At 40.1% G+C, this 20,750-nt stretch overlaps 2 protein-coding genes across 10 annotated transcripts in view; both read right to left on the minus strand.

Annotated features, from left to right (window-relative positions):
* The window catches only part of LOC140210087 (gastricsin-like), a 32,823-nt gene extending 22,907 nt beyond the window's left edge, over positions 1–9,916 (minus strand). Inside the window, exon 1 of the mRNA XM_072278891.1 lies at positions 9,846–9,916. The gene's annotated coding sequence lies outside the window, so the exon portion shown is untranslated. The remainder of the gene's footprint in view (positions 1–9,845) is intronic.
* LOC140210084 (fibroblast growth factor receptor substrate 2-like) overlaps positions 1,047–20,750 on the minus strand; it is a 97,766-nt gene continuing 78,062 nt past the window's right edge. For 7 of the 9 annotated variants that reach the window (XM_072278886.1, XM_072278882.1, XM_072278881.1 and 4 more), the window contains 4 exons: positions 19,160–19,321; positions 16,959–17,125; positions 14,263–15,209; positions 1,047–9,934 (listed from right to left, as the gene is read on the minus strand). In XM_072278886.1, coding sequence (XP_072134987.1) covers positions 9,907–9,934; positions 14,263–15,209; positions 16,959–17,125; positions 19,160–19,321 — 1,304 coding nt within the window. In that variant the 3' untranslated portion in view covers positions 1,047–9,906. Of the gene's footprint in view, positions 9,935–14,258; positions 15,210–16,958; positions 17,126–19,159; positions 19,322–20,750 lie in introns of those variants that run through there. The other 2 variants (XM_072278889.1, XM_072278888.1) reach the window with 2 other exon arrangements.

The following is a 20,750-nucleotide window of genomic DNA, read 5'->3' on the forward strand; positions in this document are numbered from 1 at the left end:
TTGGGGGTCTGTCAGTGTGAGGGAGTGGGTGGAAGCAAGAGGGCTTGCTTTGCTGTTATTGTTTGTGTTGTTGCGCTGAGCATGGTGAGCATGCTAGGATGGCACAGGGATGTGTGGCAACACTGGCCAGCCGCCCTCAGTACATCCTTAGGTTGTGTTGGTTTATATCACAAATGAGGCAATGTGTGGTGCAATGTGCATTGTCATATAAATAATTAAAATAACCTTGTTATTTTTCAATGCCAGTCATCAATATTAATTCTAAATACAGTTGGGGTCCTAACACCAATCCCTGTGGAACACCACTTGCCAATCAGAGAAAAACCCATTTACACCCACTTCATTACCTGCTAATCAGCCATTCTTCTACCCAAAATATTGTCTCCTTTATTATGAATCTTTAGCTGGCCTAATAACCTTTGGCGTAACACCTTTATCAAATGCCTTCCTGAAATCCAAGTACAGCCATCGTACAAGGTATTTCTTCAAAGAACTCTAAAAAAACAATTGCTCAAATATGATTTCACAAAACTATTTGCCCGAATACACTGATATGAGGGCGATTCACAGCAAGTACCCATGTTTACTTAAATTCCTTGACCACTTAAATGGCAAGTGTTTTAATTGAATTCTTTTGCACATTGTTTGTTGTGGATTGTTTGTCTGTCTTTATGTATAGTTTTTTTTCCATAAATCTATTTTCCTATAAATGCCCACAAGAAAATTAATCTCAAGGTAGTGTATAGTAACATTGGGTGGCACGGTAGCGTAGTGGTTAGCACAGTACTTTACATTGCAGACGACCCAGGTTCAAATCATGCCTCTGCCTGAGAGGAGTTTTGTATGTTCTCCCCTTGAGTTTCCTCTGGGTGCTCTGGTTTCATCCTTCCTGTGACAAGGCCAGGATTAAATTGGGGGATTTCTGGACAGTAAGCTCAAAAGGCTGGAAGGGCCTATCTGCGTTGCTACTCAATCAATAAATGTACTGTATGAAGTTTGATAATAAGTTTGAATTTGACTTCTTTTAAAAGAAAATACTGAAACAATTTGTTTGAGTCCATTTCTTTATTCTATATGCCATGTTTGAAGGCCAATAAAGTATGATACAGCATTGCTCTTACACATTTACTTGTTATATTTCATACATTTCCATACAGCATATAAACAAAGTATGAAATGGTGCTAACAGTATAATACAATGCAATTATAAACATAACCTGATTTCCATAAAACAGAAACATCCAACTTAATTGCTCATCCCTCAGGAGGATTTTTTTTTTAGTGTAGTCACTTCATTAAAGTCATAAATACTCAGGATCAGACTACAATTACTTTTACTGAAATTACAATATAATTATTCTGCTTAAGCGTACCTACAGTTTGTCCAAAGAAAACTAAACTACATTTAACCCTTCCTCATCCACAAGGGTACAAACAGCACTTTTTCGGTTAATAAGATTTTTGAGCTCAATTTAAACTAGAGACTTTTGTTAAACAGAGAGAATAATATTTTAAAGATAAAGTAATGACTTAGGTATGAGTAGTTTTAACAATGGTTGTAGTGCAGAACATATCAGGACTTTGGATGAAAGATGTGCAAAATCTACCGAGAAACATCAAGACAACCAAACTGAATTGTGGCTGTAAGTTAAACTGCTGAGTTTTATCATCTAGCAGCTATGGATTATCAGTACCATCAGAATGAACAAAGTGGGTTTGAACGTCATGGATTGGAAAGGGTTAAAAACAGCACAGTTCATCAATTCATGGACATCAGGGTTTAGATGATAGGATAATCACAGAATTTACACAGTTCCCAACCATGTAAAAAGCATTTTGTAGATGAATTGGAAATTCAGTCTGTGGATTTAATGCAAGTCAGTTTTAAATGACACCAGACTGTACAATAAGTCAAAGTCATTAGCCACAGGGGACTATCCTATTCAGTGGTAATACCTTTTTTTGACTACTGCTTGCAAATATGCCCAATGTGAGAACCATAGATCTGATATGCCATTTGGAAATGCAAATGTTTCAAACCTCTTTTCCCTGGGTTGGAGAATGAAGAACTAAAGGAAGCAGGTTTAAGATGAGATAGGAAAATTTCCCTGGGAAGGAGGGCAGGGGGCAACTTTTTAAAAAAAAAAACAAAAAAATGTGTAATGAGCTGCCAGAGGAAGTGGATGAGACAGGTAAACAGCAACTTTTAAAAGACTGTTCGACAGGTACGTAGATTGGGAAGGTTTAGATGGCTAAAGACCAAATAAAGGCAAATGGAACTACCTTAGATGGGCACCTTAGTCAACAAAGACTAGTTGGGTTGAAGGGCTGGCTTCCATGCTGTACGACTATGACTCTGTGGCCCTAAGCTGATGCTAAGAGACGTTTGGTCAAATTCCAAATGCCTGAACTGATCACCCAGACATACAGTATTTTGAAATCCTAACATTTTAAACCAGTTAATATGAGGAGCTCTGAGCCTGTACTCACTGAAGCTTAGAAGAACAGGAGTGGGGGGGACTCATTGAAACCCATCAAATATTAAAAGGCATAGTCATAGTGAACATGGAGAGGATGCTTCCCATTGTGGGGGAGTCTAGGACCAGGACTAGAATACAAGGATGTTCCTTTAGAACAAGAGATGAGGAAGGATTTCATTAGCCATAAAAAGGTGGTGAATCTGTGGAATTCATCGCCACAGATGGCTGTGGAGGCCAAGTCACTGGGAACATTTAAAACAAAGGTTGATAGGTACTAAATTAGTAAGGGCATCAAAAGTTACAGGGTGAAGGTAGGAAAAAGGGGTTGAGAGGGATAATAAATCAGCCATGATGGACTGGCGGAGCAGACTCAATGGGCTGAATGGTTCCTTTGTCTTATGGTTTTCATGCTATTTAGCTCTATGAACTCTATAATCATGACAATGATTTTAAACAAAGGAGGACTAAAACCTACTCACTTGAAATTAGTGTTCAGATTTTAAATCTAATTATATTCGTGTAAATTGTTGATTTGGCAAAAACAATTGGTTGTAGAATTTAACATTATTTTAACCATAATTTTATCATGATACATGTACCTGCACTACCAGTGACAACGTAAATTTTAAATGGCAGCTTTCATGGAAAGTTGGAAATTTTATTCCCTCAAACCCAGAAAAGAAACCATGATCATACTTTAGCACTGCAGAACATCAGCTTTCTGCTTATAAAGCAATCAAGTACAAAAACAATCCATTATTTTTAAAATACTCATCTTTAAATAGAAATTAATTCAGCTAAAAAATGTTTCTGCATTTCTTCAGATTCATTGAGTCCCATCGACATTCAAGAAATTCTGTGATTACCTTCATCCGTGCCTTGCTAAAGCTCACAGAAGCTGATATATACAGCTGCATCCAAGGGCATCTACAGAACTACGTGCAGTACACAAGAAACTTCTACTAAACTGGCAGCAGATCAGCGCGTGCAGAGGAATGAAGTACCTTAAGACAGTGATGCACATGGTCTGGAACCTGCTCAGAGAATTCGTTCATGAAACTTTACACAATACTGAAGAGATCGCTTCTGCTGAAATTTTAAAGTAACCACACAACAAAGTCTGCGCAAATGCGCTTTTGACTAGAGGCATAAAATGTCACTAGTGGGTCAACAGAGGCATTGCAAATCATTCACAGTCCCTACAACCTATACCTGGTTTAAACATTCTTCATTGAATTCCCAGTATTTTTGAAGAACACAGGTGTTCACTGCATATTGGTCATCAGTGCTGAAGAATGAAACCACTTTCCACTTTTACACACTACATATTTTGAGGCCAAGAACACAAATTTGTGAATGTTATGGCCAGTACAGCAAGTGTGGCCAAAGGTGACAGCATTTAAGACTCTTGCTTCTGTCTAAACATCTGGCTAGCATAGTGATAAGGCACTTGCTTGTCTTCTTTACAGATTATAGACAGAGTCAGGCAAAGCCTTGCATTTCAAAAGTAATTGCAATAAACCAAACGTTGGCAATGGTAGTATCTTTTAATCTTCCCCACCACACCAAAACCACTCTCCACAGAAAGGTACTGCTACAAGTCTATTCACATGGCAACTTAGGCACTTGTGCTCTAGTGGAATTTATAGCATTAATCTGTAAACATAACTTCAGCTGTCTCAGAGGTTCTCCATACTTCTTACCAAAAAAAGGGGTTAAAATGTCTTTGTACAGGAATTTCTATAAAGAACTTTTAATTTTAAAACTTTGTCTTGTGCATAATGCCTTAACCAGATCTCCCTGTTTGTTTTGGGAAAAGATAGTGGCCATTGCTTTAAGGCTGACATTACACTTAAGGATCTGGCCAAAGTCAACAAGATATTCAAGGACACTTGGCTTTGATCCACAGATTTAAAGTGACCTTGAAGGTTGCTCAGCAGCTTCAGAGACAGCTGCCCTTGTCTTGGGGTTGCTGTGAAGGAATTGTAGCTGGACAAGAGACAGGGCTCAAGTCACAGTTTCAAACTATTTTAATTTATATTTCTATTAGTGGGTCAGAACTAATTCTGGCTGTAATGGAGCTCAAAGATGGCTTCTTGTCCTAATTGGATTTGAATCTGAGACTTTAAGGCATTGGTCAGATTGTGAGCCCCTTATCAAAAAGGAAAGATGCGCTGGCATTGGAGAGGGTCCCGGGAATGAAACGGTTAATATGTGAGGAGTGTTTGATGGCTCTGGACCTGTACCTGCTAGAGCTTAAAAGAATGAAAGGGCAATCTCATTGAAACCTATCGAATATTGAACGGCCTAGATAGAGTGGATGTGGAGAGGATGTTTCCTATAGTGGGGGAGTCTAGGACCGGGGGTAAAGTTCCAAAATACAAGGACATCCCTTTAGAACAGGGATAAGGAGGAATTTCTTTACCAGGGGGTGGTGAATCTGTGGAATTCATTGCCAAAGATGGCTGTGGAGGCCAAGTTATTGGGTATGTTTAAAGTGGAGGTTGATAGGTTCTTGATTAGTAAGGGTGCCAAAGGTTATGGGAATAACAAATCAGCAGCAGACTCAATGGGCCAAGTGGCCTAATTCTGCTCCTGTGTCATATGGTCTCGTTGAAGAGAATAAGGTCTTCTTCACTTACTAGCACTTAAAGCACATAAATTCAAGAAATTCTGACCAATCTTAATCCAGAGGGAGTTCAGCCCAAAGTATAAGTCAATCTAATTTGGCACTCATTAACGTCATTTAAGACAGACCAAACAAGGCTGCTACTGAATCTAATCAATGCAGCTCAGCCACATTCAGGACTTGACAGCAAATATCAAGCCTTCACATTAGATCTAATGATATCTGACCCATAAGTGCAAAAGAGGGCAAAGTGGGAAAGAAGTTACATTGTTTAGCTCTGCTGAACCACACTCTGATGACTACAGACATTATATACTGTATATTTAGTAGTTAATACTGTTCAGCCATTCAGCTGGCAAACTGAATGTTAAAAGTTGTGCACAAGACTGCTGCAATTGAAAAAGCAGACAAAATCCCTCGCAGCAGAGGTGATTGGTGTAGATGATCCTAGCGTGAGGACTGAGTGAACAAAGGCCATGTGTACTGGCTCAGTGGAAGAGAAGCTGAAAGCTACCAACTGCACTTACTGTCAGAAGTGGTAAGTTGGATGCTCGCAACTTTCAAAATACACTGAACACATTTTCAAAGCTGCAATATATTCATCATCTGGTTCCAATTTCTGGGTTTATTAGTTTCAACACTGATAAGGTAATGGGTTAAAAATGCAAAAACAAAGAACATTAATGAACTATCAATTAGTAAGCAAAGATTTCAAATTTCAAATTGCATGGAACTGAATTGTTAAAGTGTTATACGTTGGCTCCGCCTGGTGGAATAGTACGCTCAACACTGTCTACTCCTTATGCTCCTCCTTTGCTTGCTTCCATCATTTATCAAGTTGTTTCTCAGGAATGACATGAAAAATATTTTGTTCCTCCAACACCACTTGTCACCAGGCAGATTAATCCAAATACTTCTTACTTTCTACTTCATTTTAGGGAAGAGGGAAATGGCATCATTAAGGAACCCCTACTACAATTAAAAAGGAGGTACAGGAGTTTGAAGAAACTCAATATTTTAGGAAAAGCTTCTTCCCCTCTGTCATCAGATTTCTGAATGGACAATGAACCCATGAACACTACCTCCTTTACAGGAAGTAATGGGCCACGCTGCTATAACACAAGAAGGTAATGGAGGTTAATATAGAATCTTACTGCATTCCGCTATTTTTGCTCTTTTTATACTACTTAATTTTTTTTTGTAATTTATAGTATATTTTATGCATTGCAATGTACTGCTGTGGCAAAATGAATTTTACAGCATATGTCAGAGATAATAAATCTGATTTTGATTCGGGTTCTGATTATCACAGATATCCGCCATCCTTCCACAGGAGATTAATTCCCGCCCAGCAAGAATCTCTGGGAAACAATAAAATCCAGGGATACAAATAGGTGTTATCCTTCCCTGCCTATATCAACGATTCCTGCTACAGGTAGCCACAGAGTTCAAAGATCTGAATCAAAGCGATGTCTGTTCTGCATGACCTCAGCAATCTATGGGAGATCTAACCAACTCTGCAAAGGCCAAATTTGATTTTCTTTACTTTAATTCCGTTCATTTCCTTGCTGTACAATTCAGTTTAATCGTGAAAACTGGGAAGCTGTGAGCAAAATACACTGTGATTCTCGTCTAACTTTGTAAATCCTGCAGTCAAATGATTGTTGTCTTAGTAAACATTCACACTACCAAGCAAATTTAAAAGGAAAACAGGGGAATGCAAAGGTTCTATATTAATCTCTACAACCTCCTTGTGTTACAGCAATGTGGCACATTACTTCCTCTAAAAGAGCTGATCTTATAGCTAATATGAGATGAAATCTTTTTAGGGAGATTGGAAAGAAGTATGGGGGGTGGGATGTCAGATGCAAGGTTTTTTTTAAAACAGGGAGTGTGGGGGTGGTGGAACGCCCTACCAGGGTAGTGGTAGAGGCAGATACATTAGGAACATTTAAGAAAAACTCTTACATAAGCGCAAGAATGATAGAGCAAAGGAGGGTTATGTGAAAGGGGAGGGTTAGATTGATCTTAAAGGTCACAACATCATGGGTCAGAGAGTCTGTATTGCACTGTACTGTTCTACAGTATGTTCTAAATATCAAGCCACAATCGACAAGCAAAGATGTCAACTGTACAGAGATAGCAATTAATATTTTATACTTTCTGCCTATTAAATGGACCCTTTTCTAGCTACCAACAGCACCAAACCTAATGCAAACTAAACTGCAGATCATCTCTCACTGTAGTAATCATAATTTAGTTATTATTAGGCTTCTAAAGGGATGTGAGCAAAGCCTGTGTACCCAAGTAATAAGTGGAATTAGATCTAGGAATGTCACGTGAATTAATGACACTTTGCCTTATACAGCAGTTAATATCACAGGGATTTCAAAACAAGATTATGAATTTTAAAACAAGCTTCAAATATATTAATTGGATAAAAGAATGCAAGAGTTTAACAAGTTGAGACATTAAAGCACGAAACTGAAACTTCAGTTTTAAACATCTTAATTACATTTTTTATATCATCTTGGACAGGTACTTAGAAAGGAAAGGCAAAGAGAGATACGAGTTTAAAATAGTTAAATGCGATTAGCGCAGACAGGCATCATGGCTGGCATGGTGACGTGAGCCAAAAGGGCTCATTTTTGTGTTGTATGTTTCTATGATCTTTAATAGGTGATAGTATAGTGGTGCCTTTCCTATCCTCGGTTTTGTTTTGGTCTGAGCAGTTCACAGCCGTCAACTCAATCTCTACAAAATACATAAATATACTGCAGCTTTAAAAGGCATATTGGGAAAGTTGAACAAACTCAGAATGTCAGGCAATCTGTTCAACTGCCGGTAGTTATTCCCACAGACTTGGGAAAAAGGCTTATGGCCAAACACTTGTTCAATGGTCACATTTAATGGTAAAAGTATAAGGTGATAAATCTGAACTCTGGTCCTTTTTACTTAACTACAGCTAAAATACAATGCATAAATTAGCAATTAAAGTACCTACAATCTGAAGGAGCAAAGAAGTCTCAGTGTAAACAAGGAACCAGACGGACTGGATTTTGTTAAACACTATTTCATGCATGGAGAGGGTTGGCACTTTGTTTGGCACATTTTGTAACCCTGAAAATGTCAAGATGCCAAGAACAGAAAAAGAGGCAAATTAAGGATGTTCAATATAAATTGCAGAAGGCCACCTTGATGAAAGCATATTCTTTCGATGCAACGTACAATATACAATTACTCCACAGTTCCCTATGAGTTATCAAAAGAATAGATACTGTTGGACCTTTTCCCATTTTCTAAGCAGATGTATTGTTAACTTAAAGAACTGAAATTTTCTTGGATGTACCTACACAATTTTCAAAAAGGAAATTACTATGAAGCGATTACTGCCCACGTCACTATATCCACTGGCCTTTTACCACCTCTTTTAATGTTCCCATTTGAACTTAACTTACCTCCCCATTCTTTTCAGCCATTTTGTTTTCATTTCTTCTCTTTCAATCACCCTTCCCATCCCTGCAAAGGCACTGAACCGTCCTTGAAATGGAGAAGTCCAGGGAAACGGCTTCATCCCTCCCACCTCAGGAAGCTCTAATATTGTGGAGAATGGCCACTGTTCTCACATGTAGATGTCCAAGGTGAAGGCTGTTCTTCACACAGAATACAAACCCACGCCCTTCAATGTGAACCATGTTATCGTACTTGGATAAGAAATTCCAGTTTGCATCTCAAACAAATGCAACTCTCCCAAATAAATCATTGCCATTACTTAACCAGAGCAACACACACAAAATGCTAGAGAAACTCAGAAGGTCAGGCAGCATCTATGAAAAGGAATAAACAGTCACCATTTTGGGTTGAGATTTTCATCAGGCCAAAACGTCAACTCTTTATTCCTTTCCACAGATGCTGCCTGACCTGCTGAGTTCCTCCAGCATTTTTTGTGTTACTCTGGATTTCTATCTTCTGCAGTCTCTTGTCCTTATGCAAAGTTCTGACTTGAGACAGCTATTCCTTCCCCTTCTTCTCACCTCAACAGATGCTGACTGACAACCTGAGCTCCTCCAGCAGATTGCTAATTGTTCCATTGCATTCTACTGTTGACTTTCCCCACCAGGCATGGAAATAGCTACTTCAGGGATACCTCATTTAATTTGCACCTGTGCTAATTTTATTAATACAGCTATAAAGGATCAAAGTCAAACACTAACATTCCTGTTGGCAATGATAATTGGAAGTGTTTCATTGAGCAGATTACCTTTGAAATTTGTACCAAACATCCTTAACCTCATTGACAGTGGTGACTGAGATTCTCATATAACTTGCCACAGAATGCATGGCAAGATTATGCTGATGAATGCATAGTAATGACCATCTTCAAAACACAATCAACATAATTCCTGAAACCCAGATCAAAGACAGTACGTCTCCAAGAACCTGTACATGGTCGATTTCAAACAGTTTTAAATAGGATGCACATCAACGAATGAAATGACTTCATAAAGCGTTGAAATTTACTAAAAGCACATGGCCCTATTGTTAAAGCAGCAGCCCATCAAAATGTCTTTTTCTTTTTACCAAGAGTCTTAAACTCAGAGGATCACTGCAGGAATGTAGTAATAATTTAAAGCCATTCTAAAATATTTGTGTATTTCTGACCTTTGGACAGAGACTGTTCCTTTTTTAAAAAAAAGGCAAAGTTTTCTTTAAAGAAAATGCAGACGATAATGTACCATATTTGACACTTCAGAAGTAGAACATTTTCAATGAATTCATTTTTAATGGCAACTATGGCTAGCAGTGGGTCCCAACAAATGAAGAGCTGTAACAAAACACAGAAGAAGGGTTAAAAATGTGCATAAAAATAGGCATATGACCCACTTCATTGAAGCATTAAATACATAACCCAAAGTAAAATTTCTTTCATCATTATTTTTTTTCTGTAAGCTTACACCACTGCAGTACACAAAATCAAATTGGGCGGCACTGTAGCGTAGTGGTTAGCACAATGCTTTACAGTACAGGCGACCCAGGTTTAATTCCCCCCGCCACCTGTGAGGTGTTTGTACATTCTCCCCGTGACTGCATGGGTTTCCTCCTACAATCCAAAGAAATACTGATTGGTAGGTTAATTGGTCATTATAAATTGCCCAGTGATTATGCTAGGGATAAATCAGGGATTGCTGAGTGGTGTGACTTGAAGGGCTAGAAGGGTCTATTCTGCACTGTATCTCAATAAAATAAATAAAATAAAATCAATTCCAAAGGTGAAAGAATATCACTTAAAAAAATCCAAACATTAAACATTTTCAAAAGAAAAGCACAGAAGAACAGAATGAGGGGTAGAACATGAATGGCTAGATAAAGCTGATTCTTCTAATCAAGTTCTGAAAGAGTTAACTAGCCAGGGTACTGATTAGAGTCAAAGAGTGATGCACATGGAAGTAGGCCATTCAGCCCACCAACCATCAACCACCCACCACCCATTTACACCACATCTACAATCATTGATTTCTCCCCTCACACTCTGAACAATTCATAGATTCTACCACTCACCGACATACCAGAGGAAATATACAATGGCCAGTTAACCTACCAACTAACAAGTCTTGGGTTTGTGGGAGGAGTCCAGAGCACCTAGAAGAAACCCAAATAAGGGAAAATCTGCAGATGCTGGAAATCCAAGTAACACACAAAATGCTGGAGGAACTCAGCAAGCTGGGCAGCATCTATGGAAAAATGTACAGTCGATGTATCAAGCCAAGCCCGCAATTACAGGGAAAATGTGCAAACTGCAATCAGACAGGGCCTATGAGATGAATGGCCTAACTCTGCTCCTGCGTCTCATGATCAGGATTAAACCTTGGTCTCTAGTGTTCTCCCTGCTAACTGCATCGTTGTGTTCCCGCAGTATGTCCTTATGTATCATGGGATAATAAGTGTAAAAGCTAAGTACTGAGGTTCATGTTTTATTTAAATTGCCAAAACAGACCAAACAAGAACTATATAGTTTCAAAACCTCCTACTGATCATCTCTATTTTAATTCAAATTAAATAACTCATATGAGCCTCATGAGATCCCTGATTTGGATTATCCTATGGTGTGTTATTAATAACAGCAGCAGAGTCAGCCAGGAATCACTGACATGACCAGGGCTTCAAACTTGAAAGGGGATTCATGCACAAGTTCACAGGTCTGTGACTCGGAGTTCCAACTCAGCATCAAGATGCCCACTTGGAAGTCCTAAGTGCAGCATAATGCTGACAATATACTGATAATGAGCAAAGGGATCTTGGGGTCCAAGTTCACAGCTTGCTGAAAGTGGTTACACAGATTGATAGGGTGGTTACGGCGGCATTATGGCATTCTTGCCTGATTATTCAAGGCACTGCACTGAGTTCAAAAGTCAAGAAGTTATGTTGCAGCTTTACGGTCCTTCCACTTCCTTTTCAGCCTTGACCCGAAACATTGACTATATATTCCTTTCCCTAAATGTGGCCTGAACTGCTGAGTTCCCCCAGCATTTTGTGTGCACGTTGCTTTAGATTTTCAGCATCCGCAGAATTTCTCAGGTCTCTAAGATTCTAGTTAGGCTGCATCTGGAGCACTGTACAGTTCTGGTCACCCCATTATAGGAAGGATGTCAAGGCTTTAGAGAGGGTGCAGAAGAGATTTACCAGGATGTTGCCTGTGCTACAGCAAGAGGTTGGACAAACTTAGATTGTTTTCTCTGGAGTGAAATTCGCAGAGTGGAGATCTATAGAGGTTTTAAAGATTATGAGAGGCTTAGAGAGAGTAGAGAGAATATATCTTTTTCCCTAGGTAGAAGTGTCTAATACCAGACAGCACGCATTTAGGGTGAAAAGGGGCAAGTTTCTTTTAAAGAGCAAGTGGTGGGTAACTGGAATGTGCTGCCAGGGGCAGTGGTAGAGACATATACATTAGTTTAGACAGGCACATGGCTGGCCATTTGATTACTAATTTAATTAGTTCAACACAATAATATGGGCAAAAGGGCATGCTATGTTGGCACTGGAAGTGTGGTGACACAACCCTCGCTGATGAGATTTGACACAAGCAACACTCTACCTTTCAATTACATGTGACAAGCAAAGCTAATCTTTAAATGCTAGGGCCCTGGGAAGTGTTGTAGATCAGAGAGACCTACGAGTGCAGGTACAGAGTTCCTTGAAAACGATGATACAGGTAGACTGGGTGGTGAAGGTAGCATTTGGTAGGCTTGCATTCATTAGTTAGAATATGAAGTTCAGGAGTTGGGACAGCTTGCTGCAGCCATACAAGACATTGGCAAGACCACATTTGGAATACTACATGCAGTTCTAGTCACCATGCTATAGGAAGGATTTCACTTAACTGGAGGAAGGACAAAAAAAAAAAGATTAATATGGATAGTAATAGGACTGGAAGGCTTGGATTAAAGAACACAAGAGATTCTGTAGGAACTGGAAATGTAGAACATTTACACACACACATACAAAAAAGGGTCACAGACCCAAGATGTTAGCTGTTTATTTCTACCACAGCAGCTGAGCTCCTCCGGTATTTTGCTTTGGATTATAAGGAGAGCTGGATAGGACTGGACCATAGGAAGCTGAGAGGGTTATAAGTGCCCAGAGTGTTATAAAATCACAATGGACACAGAATGAATGACCAAAGTCTTCTTTCTCCGGGGAGAGGAGTTCAAGACTAGAGGGCATGGGCTTAGCTAGAATAAGTGAGTGATGGAGTACAGTGTCGGGAAGTGTATGGCCATGCACTTTGGTAGAAAAAATAAAAGGGTAAAATAAATGAAGAGAAAATTCAAAAATCCAAAGTGCAAATGCACTTGGGAGTCCTCATGCAGGATTCCCTAAAGGTTAACTTGCAGGCTGGGTCAGCGGTGACAAAGGCAACTGCAATGTTAGCATCCATTTCGAAAGGACTAGAATATAAAAGCAAGGATTAAATGTTGAGGATTTATAAAGCACTGGTGAGGCCTCACTTGGAATATTGTGAGCAGTTTTGGGCCCCTTATCTAAGAAAGAATGTGCTGACATTGGAGAGGGTTCAAAAGAAGTTCACAAAAATGATTCCAGATTGAAAGGCTCATGATATGAGAAGCATTTGATGGCTCTGGGCCTGTACCCACTGGAATTCAGAAGAATGGGGGGTGGGGGGGGGATTCTGATTGAAACCTATCAAATGTTGGAAGGCTTCAACAGAGTGGATGTGGAGAGGATGTTTCCTATGGTGGGGTAGTCTAAGACCAGGGGACACAGCCTCAGAATACAGGGATGTCCATTTAGAACGGAGATCAGAAGGGAATTCTTTAGCCACAAAGTGGTGAATCTGTGGAATTTGTTGCCACAGGCGTCTGTGGTGGCCAAGTAATTGTCCATATTTAAGACAGAGGTTGATAGATTCTTGATTAGTCAGGGCATGAAGGGATTGAAGGGATACAGGGAGAAGGCAGAAGACTGGGGCTGAGGGGGAAATGGATCAGCCATGATGAAATGGTGGAGCAGACTCAATGGGCCAAATGGCTTAATTCTGCTCCTATATCTTATGGTCTTCAGAGGGAAAGATCTTAGAAGGAAAGCCTTTAACTAAAAGGGAAAGGTTTAAAAGGGCCCTGAGGGACAACTTTTTCCATACAGAAAGTCGAAATCAGCTGCCACAGGAAGTGGAAGAGGCAGGTACAAGTACATTTAAAAGACACAGAGATAGTTACATGGATAGGAAAGGGTTAAAAGGATATGAACCAAACAGACATAAATGGGACTATCCGAGTTAGACAACTTGGTCAACAAGGACGTCTTGGTCTGAAGGCGCTGTTTCCATCCTCTGTAGCTCTATGACTTCATCTAAGTTTGTGGGAAATTGCTGTGGATATTCTTGCATGGTGATATTTTCTACACTCCAACAAAGGATCTTCATTGGTTCTAGACTTCTGTAGGGAATCTTGACAGGGACAGGCTAAGTACTAAAGAATTCAAGCTGCTTTTTTGTTCCAGACTCATGGATAAATTGTGGTACCTCAAATATATCAATGCAGTGGAGAATTTTAGACAAGTAATGCAGCCAACCCACAATATATATAAAAAATATGTTGGACTAACATACTAAATCAGGAAAGTGACGGTGCTTACAATGGCAGGTCTGTACTGTTGTGCCTTGTCTTGCGTGACGTGCCATCATCTCTTGGTAGTGCTTTTTGCAAACTGGACATAGCAGCTGTCTTTTTAATGTCTATAACAGCGTAAAACTCAGTCCTACGTGTGGGAGTCGGCGGAACTGGAGTGCTGGGCATTTTGGGGGTTTGGGGGTTGTCCGAGTCACTGGCACCCTCCAGCTCCACTTGGATGTAGTTTAGTTGCCTCTGTTCGGGGCACGGGCGTTTAAAGTCAAAGCTGAAGACGTTTGGAGTGCAATCTCGCCGCCTTGTGAAGTCTACTTTGTGTAAACCAGGCTGAATTGTTACATTCTCCGTGTTGACATAGTTCCGCAGCGGGTCAAGGTTACTGTGGTATCCATTTTGCGGGGGAGTCCCAGAGTCACTCCAATCCTCTTCCTCCCGCCTTTGTGTCTGGCTCTCCCACACAGGAGGCAAAGAGGGCAGATTTTCATAGTTCAGCATGGCTGTCTTCCTATGAGCACAGTTATTAAGGTTCTGGATATCCCCGCCCATCTTGAGCCGACCTCGTCGAAGCCCTGTACCAGAGGACATAGGTAAACCATTAACATTCTCATAAGTCATCTTGTTAGGGGCACACACCATATTCTGGTCATCACCATCCAGGACAATATCTCGGTCTTGGAAACTCAAGCTTCCACAGTTGTACTCAGCATGTTCTTTTTGTCTGTCCATTCTTTCGAGTTCCATCATTCTTTTCTGAACCGGCGTAGGTCCCAGGACAAACTTGACCTCACCTGGCTGCAGCAGGACTTGAGGAGATCTGTCTTCCATTGCAGGGCAGTGGTTTGCGTGGCTCTGCATCATGTCAGAGACAGAGGGCCGCGATTCTGGCAGACCATGAACACAGGGTCTCCTCTTCCGCTCCTCATCAACATTGGAAGTGTTCACATATGTGTGAATCTGTAGAAAACAAGGCAACAAAAGGGTGGTGATAATTATGGCCACTGACTATGGTTGCATCATGGCCTGATATGGAAACACCAATGCCCAAGTACGGAAAAGCCTACAAAAAGTAGTGGAAACAGCCCAGTCCATCACATCTTTAAGCACATTTGCAAGGGGCACTGCCACAAGGAAGCAGCGCCCATCTTCGAGGACACCCACCATCCAGATCATGCTCTCCTCTTGCTACTACCATTGGGCAGAAAGGACAGAAGCCACTACACCAGGCTCAGAAACAGTTATTACCCTCAACCATCAGGCTTCTGGGACAGCATGGATAACTTCATTCACCTCAACACTGAACTGAATCCACATCCTACAGGCTCACTTTCAAGGACTCTACACTCATGTTTTCAGTATAATTTATTGTTTTATTTGCAAGTTTGTCTTCTTTTGTGAATAGGTTCTTTCTCATTCTTTCCTTGCTTCATAAATTCTATTGTACAAACGTATTTTATTTTCCTGTTATTACTCGCAAGAAAATAAACCTTAGGTTAGTATACAGCGACATACATGTACTTTCATAGTAAATTTACCTTGACTTTTACTTTGACTTACAATTTATTAACACTACCAATTTTAATTAAGATGGCAGAAATGTACAATGATTCAAGTTGTCCATATTGTTTATCATGGAATCTGTTTTAATTCAAGCTAAGAGTTAGTCAATGTGTAAAATGCAATTTTAACCAATCACAAACAATGCTTTTCTGAGAATCCAGCTGCCTATTGTGCAAACCTCTTATGAAACTCACGCAGTCCCGTTGCTTTGGCTGCGTAATTTGACATTGACATGGTGAGTGTGAATCAAGACTTAAAAAAAATTTTCCAATTAAAATAAATTCCTTTAAGCACATACTTATCAGTGAATGTGCACATTTTAACAACGTTAAATGGCATCATCCTTTTTGGGACAGAAATCTACGGTGGTAAGTTGGTTGTTAACTTTGATAACAGATACAATGGTCTGTGTAAAAGTTTAACAGGACTTTAATTATTCTGTTGGAAACATCAACACACACTGATGATGTGCACTTTACATCCTACCTGCGCGTCTTTTCTAGTATATTCACAGCTGAAAGAGTTTCCATGAGATTTTGGAAATCTCATTGGCGTAGTGATCAGCCAGCTGCATTCAAGGAATGCTGTTATTGCCACTCCCGTAGATTTGGCATATTTCTCTCAAATCATACCCCAGGTGACTATGCTCCCCTGTAATTACAACTGCAGGACTATATACATGTATGCAGTCGACACTATCTAAACAAGAGTCCAGCTTCTTGTCACACAACCCAACCCATTTTACTCACCTTCCAGCTTACAGGATTTGGAGGAGGTGAATCAGCCCTTTCTAGTCTATTCCACCATTTAAATGGGTCATAGCTAATCTGCATCTCAAAGCCACCTACTTGTCTGGCTTCATAACATTTAATACAAATCTAATTTTCAGTCCACTCAGCCACAATGTCACTCATTAGAGGTAGGTGTGTGGGGTAGGGGTAGAGTGGAGAGAATTTGATTTTCTCTATTATTTTCCAAGTATAATACCCAAAGCCTAAGGTTTCAGACATGAAATTCCCATATTATAAAAATGTATACCTTCTGGCACATTACTTACTGTTTCATTACTGACTAATTTTATTTATGTACAAGAAAAGATTACTTTCACATAGCGGCTTCTCCGTTCATAAGTTTCTGTCTACACACCTGATCATCACCTCCTACAATGAGAGGGTGGGTGGACTCTTCCCCCACTGATGAGAGACGTGCGCTTCCAATGGAAGGATGTCGAGTCGAAGGGTGAGAGGAGCCATCTCCCATTGGTGGGTAACAAGGGAATCCGTTTGGAAATCCGGGCACAGTGAAACCAGGGGCTGAAAGCAAAGTTACAGCTTTACTTAGTAGAAGAATTGCATCTAACACGATCGAAAGTAATTCACCTTTATTTCTCTGTTCTAACCCAGCCAGATGCCAAGAAAGTACAAAGATTATTGTAACTTTAAAAACAATGATCCCACTAACATGAAGATGATGCACGTTTGAAAAATGGTCCACTCCAGTTGGTAGGAGTTGTGCTGGGTCAGATCAATTTTGGGCTTTAGATTTACAACCTGACTACCAGAGGTAATGTCTCAGGATGGTGACATTCATCATTAAGTATCTCACCATCCAAGCCATGCCCTCTTCTCACTGTGCCAACAGGCAGGGGTCTGAAGATCCACACCTCAAGATTCAACAACAGTTTCTTCCCCCACAGCCTTCAGGTTCTTGAACTGACCTGAAAAACTTCAATTCTACTCAAATGACATTTCCATCAACTTGCACTAATGTCATTACATTTGGTTTTGTTCATTTTGCCTTGTCGAGTTATATAGAATTTATTTTAACTGAAGTTTACGTAATCTACGTTTGTCACGTCTGTAATGTCCTGTACTGCTGATGCAGAGAGTTAATCCTCATGGTATGTGTGCCCATGACAACAAACTTGAACTGTGACTTGAGGCCATCAAAGAAATGACAATGCAACAGCACAAATTATTAATCCAGAAGCCTCTTTCACCACGCTACAAGGAATAACAGAGTGGAGATTTAAACTCTGCCTTGCAAGGACAAGAGAGTACTTCCCCTGCAACTCAACTACTTCATACATTTTTTTTTAAACCAACAAAAAAACGGGCACCTGCCAAGTTTTTGCCCAACTAGTCTCCACAATACTTGAAAAAAAATTCTGGTATATCGTGGAGTATTGCTTTCCACATCCTGCCCAATTTCCAATTAAATCACTGCCTAAAAGGTGTCCATCACTATCAGAGCAGCAAAATAATCCAGACTCTGTAAATCACAGCCTCAGAATACAAGGACGTCCCTTCAGAAAGGAGATGAGGAGGAATTTTTTCAGCTAGAGGGTGGGGACTCTGTAGAATTCACTGCCACAGAAAACTGTGGAGGCCAATTCATTGGGTATACTTAAAGTGGACGATGCTAGTTTCTTGGTCAGCAAGGGTATCAAAGGTTATGGGGAGAAGGCAGGTGAATGGGGTTGAGATCGATAATACATTTGTAAATCACCATGTTCGAATGGTAGAGCAGATTCAATGGGCTGAATAGCCTAGTTCTGCCCCTATGTCTCATGGTCTTTCAATCCCTTCTTTCAAATTTAATATCAACTTCTTCAGCCAAGCTTTTGATCAGCGCTCCCTTAAACATTGTCATTTAGGTGTCCATCCTGTCAACACAATCTCTAGGCCTTTGAAAATAATTCCTAAAGTACTGTCCAAAAGCCTTAGGCATATATATCTAGAGTGCGTAAGACTTTTGCTCAGTACTGTAGTAATTTCATGCTGTACTGTACTGCTGCAAAAAAAAACACAAATTTCATGACATATGTGAGTGATGATAAACCTGATTCTGATATGAGTCTCTAGTGTGGACTGAGAATGAGAAGGGGGCAGGCAAAGAGGAATCATGGTAGGGAAAAGGGGAAGGGAGAGGGGAGGGAGCGGGAAGAACCAAAGAGACATTCTGTAATGATCAGTAAACCAATTGTTTGGAATCAAATGATCTTACCTGGTGTCTCATTGCCGGGTGTGTCTGCACCCGTGCCACCCTCTGCCCCTGGGCACTCCTCCTCTGCCACCTAACCCACACCCCTCCACCCTGACCATTCCCAACATCCTCTGCTCCCACCAGATTTACAAACTCTCTCTCCACTCCACATTGACAAATACAGTAACTGTGCAAAATTCTTGGACACGCTTGCTACTATATAAAAGATTTTACAGTGCTGTACATATTGTTACCAGTTGCAGATGGCAACAGGGCATCAAAAGGAATGCAATAAGATTAATCTTAAAGCCCACTTTCTGTCCACCTCAGTCAAGCCAAAAGCTTTCTCCATGAGTACTCACTGGTCGGAGTCTGCGGCGTCCTTGGTAAATCAAGTTCCGTCGGATGAGGGTTTCTCGATATCATCATGGGCTCCTCGACGACGTTAATACTGTTACACTGCATGATCTCCTGGAGAAGGTTAAAAATCTCCTCGGCACGTGCACACTTGAAGGCAAAAATGCCTGCAAAATAAGTACACAGAAGAAATTGCATACTGTGAAAAAGACTTCAAGGAATTAGAGAACATGCTCAGTGAAATTCAGAATTTGATCAACTCTTCATTGAATATCAGCTATCAGTTTTTATTTTAAATAACACAAGAAATTCTGCGGATGCTAGAAATCTTGAACACTGCAAATAAAATCCTGGATGAATTCAGCAAGTCAGGCAGCATCTATAGAGGGGACTAAAGAGTTGATGTTTCGGGCCGAGGCTCTTTATCAACACTGGGTCTTGAAACAAAACATTCACTCTTTATACCTTTCCATAGATGCTGCCCGATCTGCTGAGTGTCTCCTGTATTTTGTGTCTGTTGATCAGAACTGTAAAGAGAGAAGATGAAGCTTTTTAAATAATTGTTCAGCATGAACAATGTGTGCAGCATAAAATTCCATTCATAAATGCAATACACCACAAAAGAATAGCTTTATATACCACACATGGAGTTTAAGTACTTAAACATAAAACACGTTATTAATTTTAGGTACAGTGCAAATACTTTGCATTTTCCTGCTGTGACAATCAGTTCTACGTAACAAATTTCTCTGCAGTTCTTTCAGCAAACAGCAGGTGGTGCTCACAAATCATTACGTGTAAAAATGAAAGAAGCTTCACGAACAAATTTCCGCTTGCTACAAAGAGATTGATTCTAAATTATTAACTAAAGAAAAAGAAAAAACTCATTCACTTGTGCAAAGCAAAAATCATCATTTATATAGGATTAGAAATGAGAAGGATCACACTGTAGAGAAGTTACAGCATAAATGATAAAGTGTTCAACAAAATTCACCTCAGTCATAATGCGCTTCTAATTGCGATGTGCTGCAGGGATCAGAGAATTAAAGTCACAAACAATCGCAATCATTTTGTGAAAACTATGCTTGTAATTTTTCTTATCATGTCATGTAGATCATATCATAGTAAATGGAAATGGTTTCAAATTCAAAATGCACCGTTAGGATGTGAACATTATATTTCCTATTCAATACTTTTGGAAATTGAGTGACCATTTTCATGAAGTAGCTCCAAATTTGGACTTTTAATAGGCAAGTAGCTGCAGGGAATGTACTTATTTATAGATAGAGCAGTGTCAGGCCCTTTCTGCCCCAGTGAGCCCACACCACCCAATTATACCTGTCACCAACCTGCTAACCCGTTTGTGTGTCTTTGGAATGTGGGAGGAAACTGGAGAACCTGAAGGACATCCACATGGTCACGGGGAGAATGCACAGCAGCAGAAATGAACCTAGGCTGCTGGCGCTGTAGTAGCATTATGCTAACCATTACCCTACTATGCCACTTATGGATGGTACAGATGGTGTACACTGCAACCAAAATTTACAGAGATGTTCTGAAGAATACAGTGGTGTAGCGTTAGCATAATGCTATAAG

This window comes from Mobula birostris, chromosome 14 (genome assembly GCF_030028105.1).
Source record: "Mobula birostris isolate sMobBir1 chromosome 14, sMobBir1.hap1, whole genome shotgun sequence".
In the NCBI taxonomy this organism is placed as follows: domain Eukaryota; kingdom Metazoa; phylum Chordata; class Chondrichthyes; order Myliobatiformes; family Myliobatidae; genus Mobula; species Mobula birostris.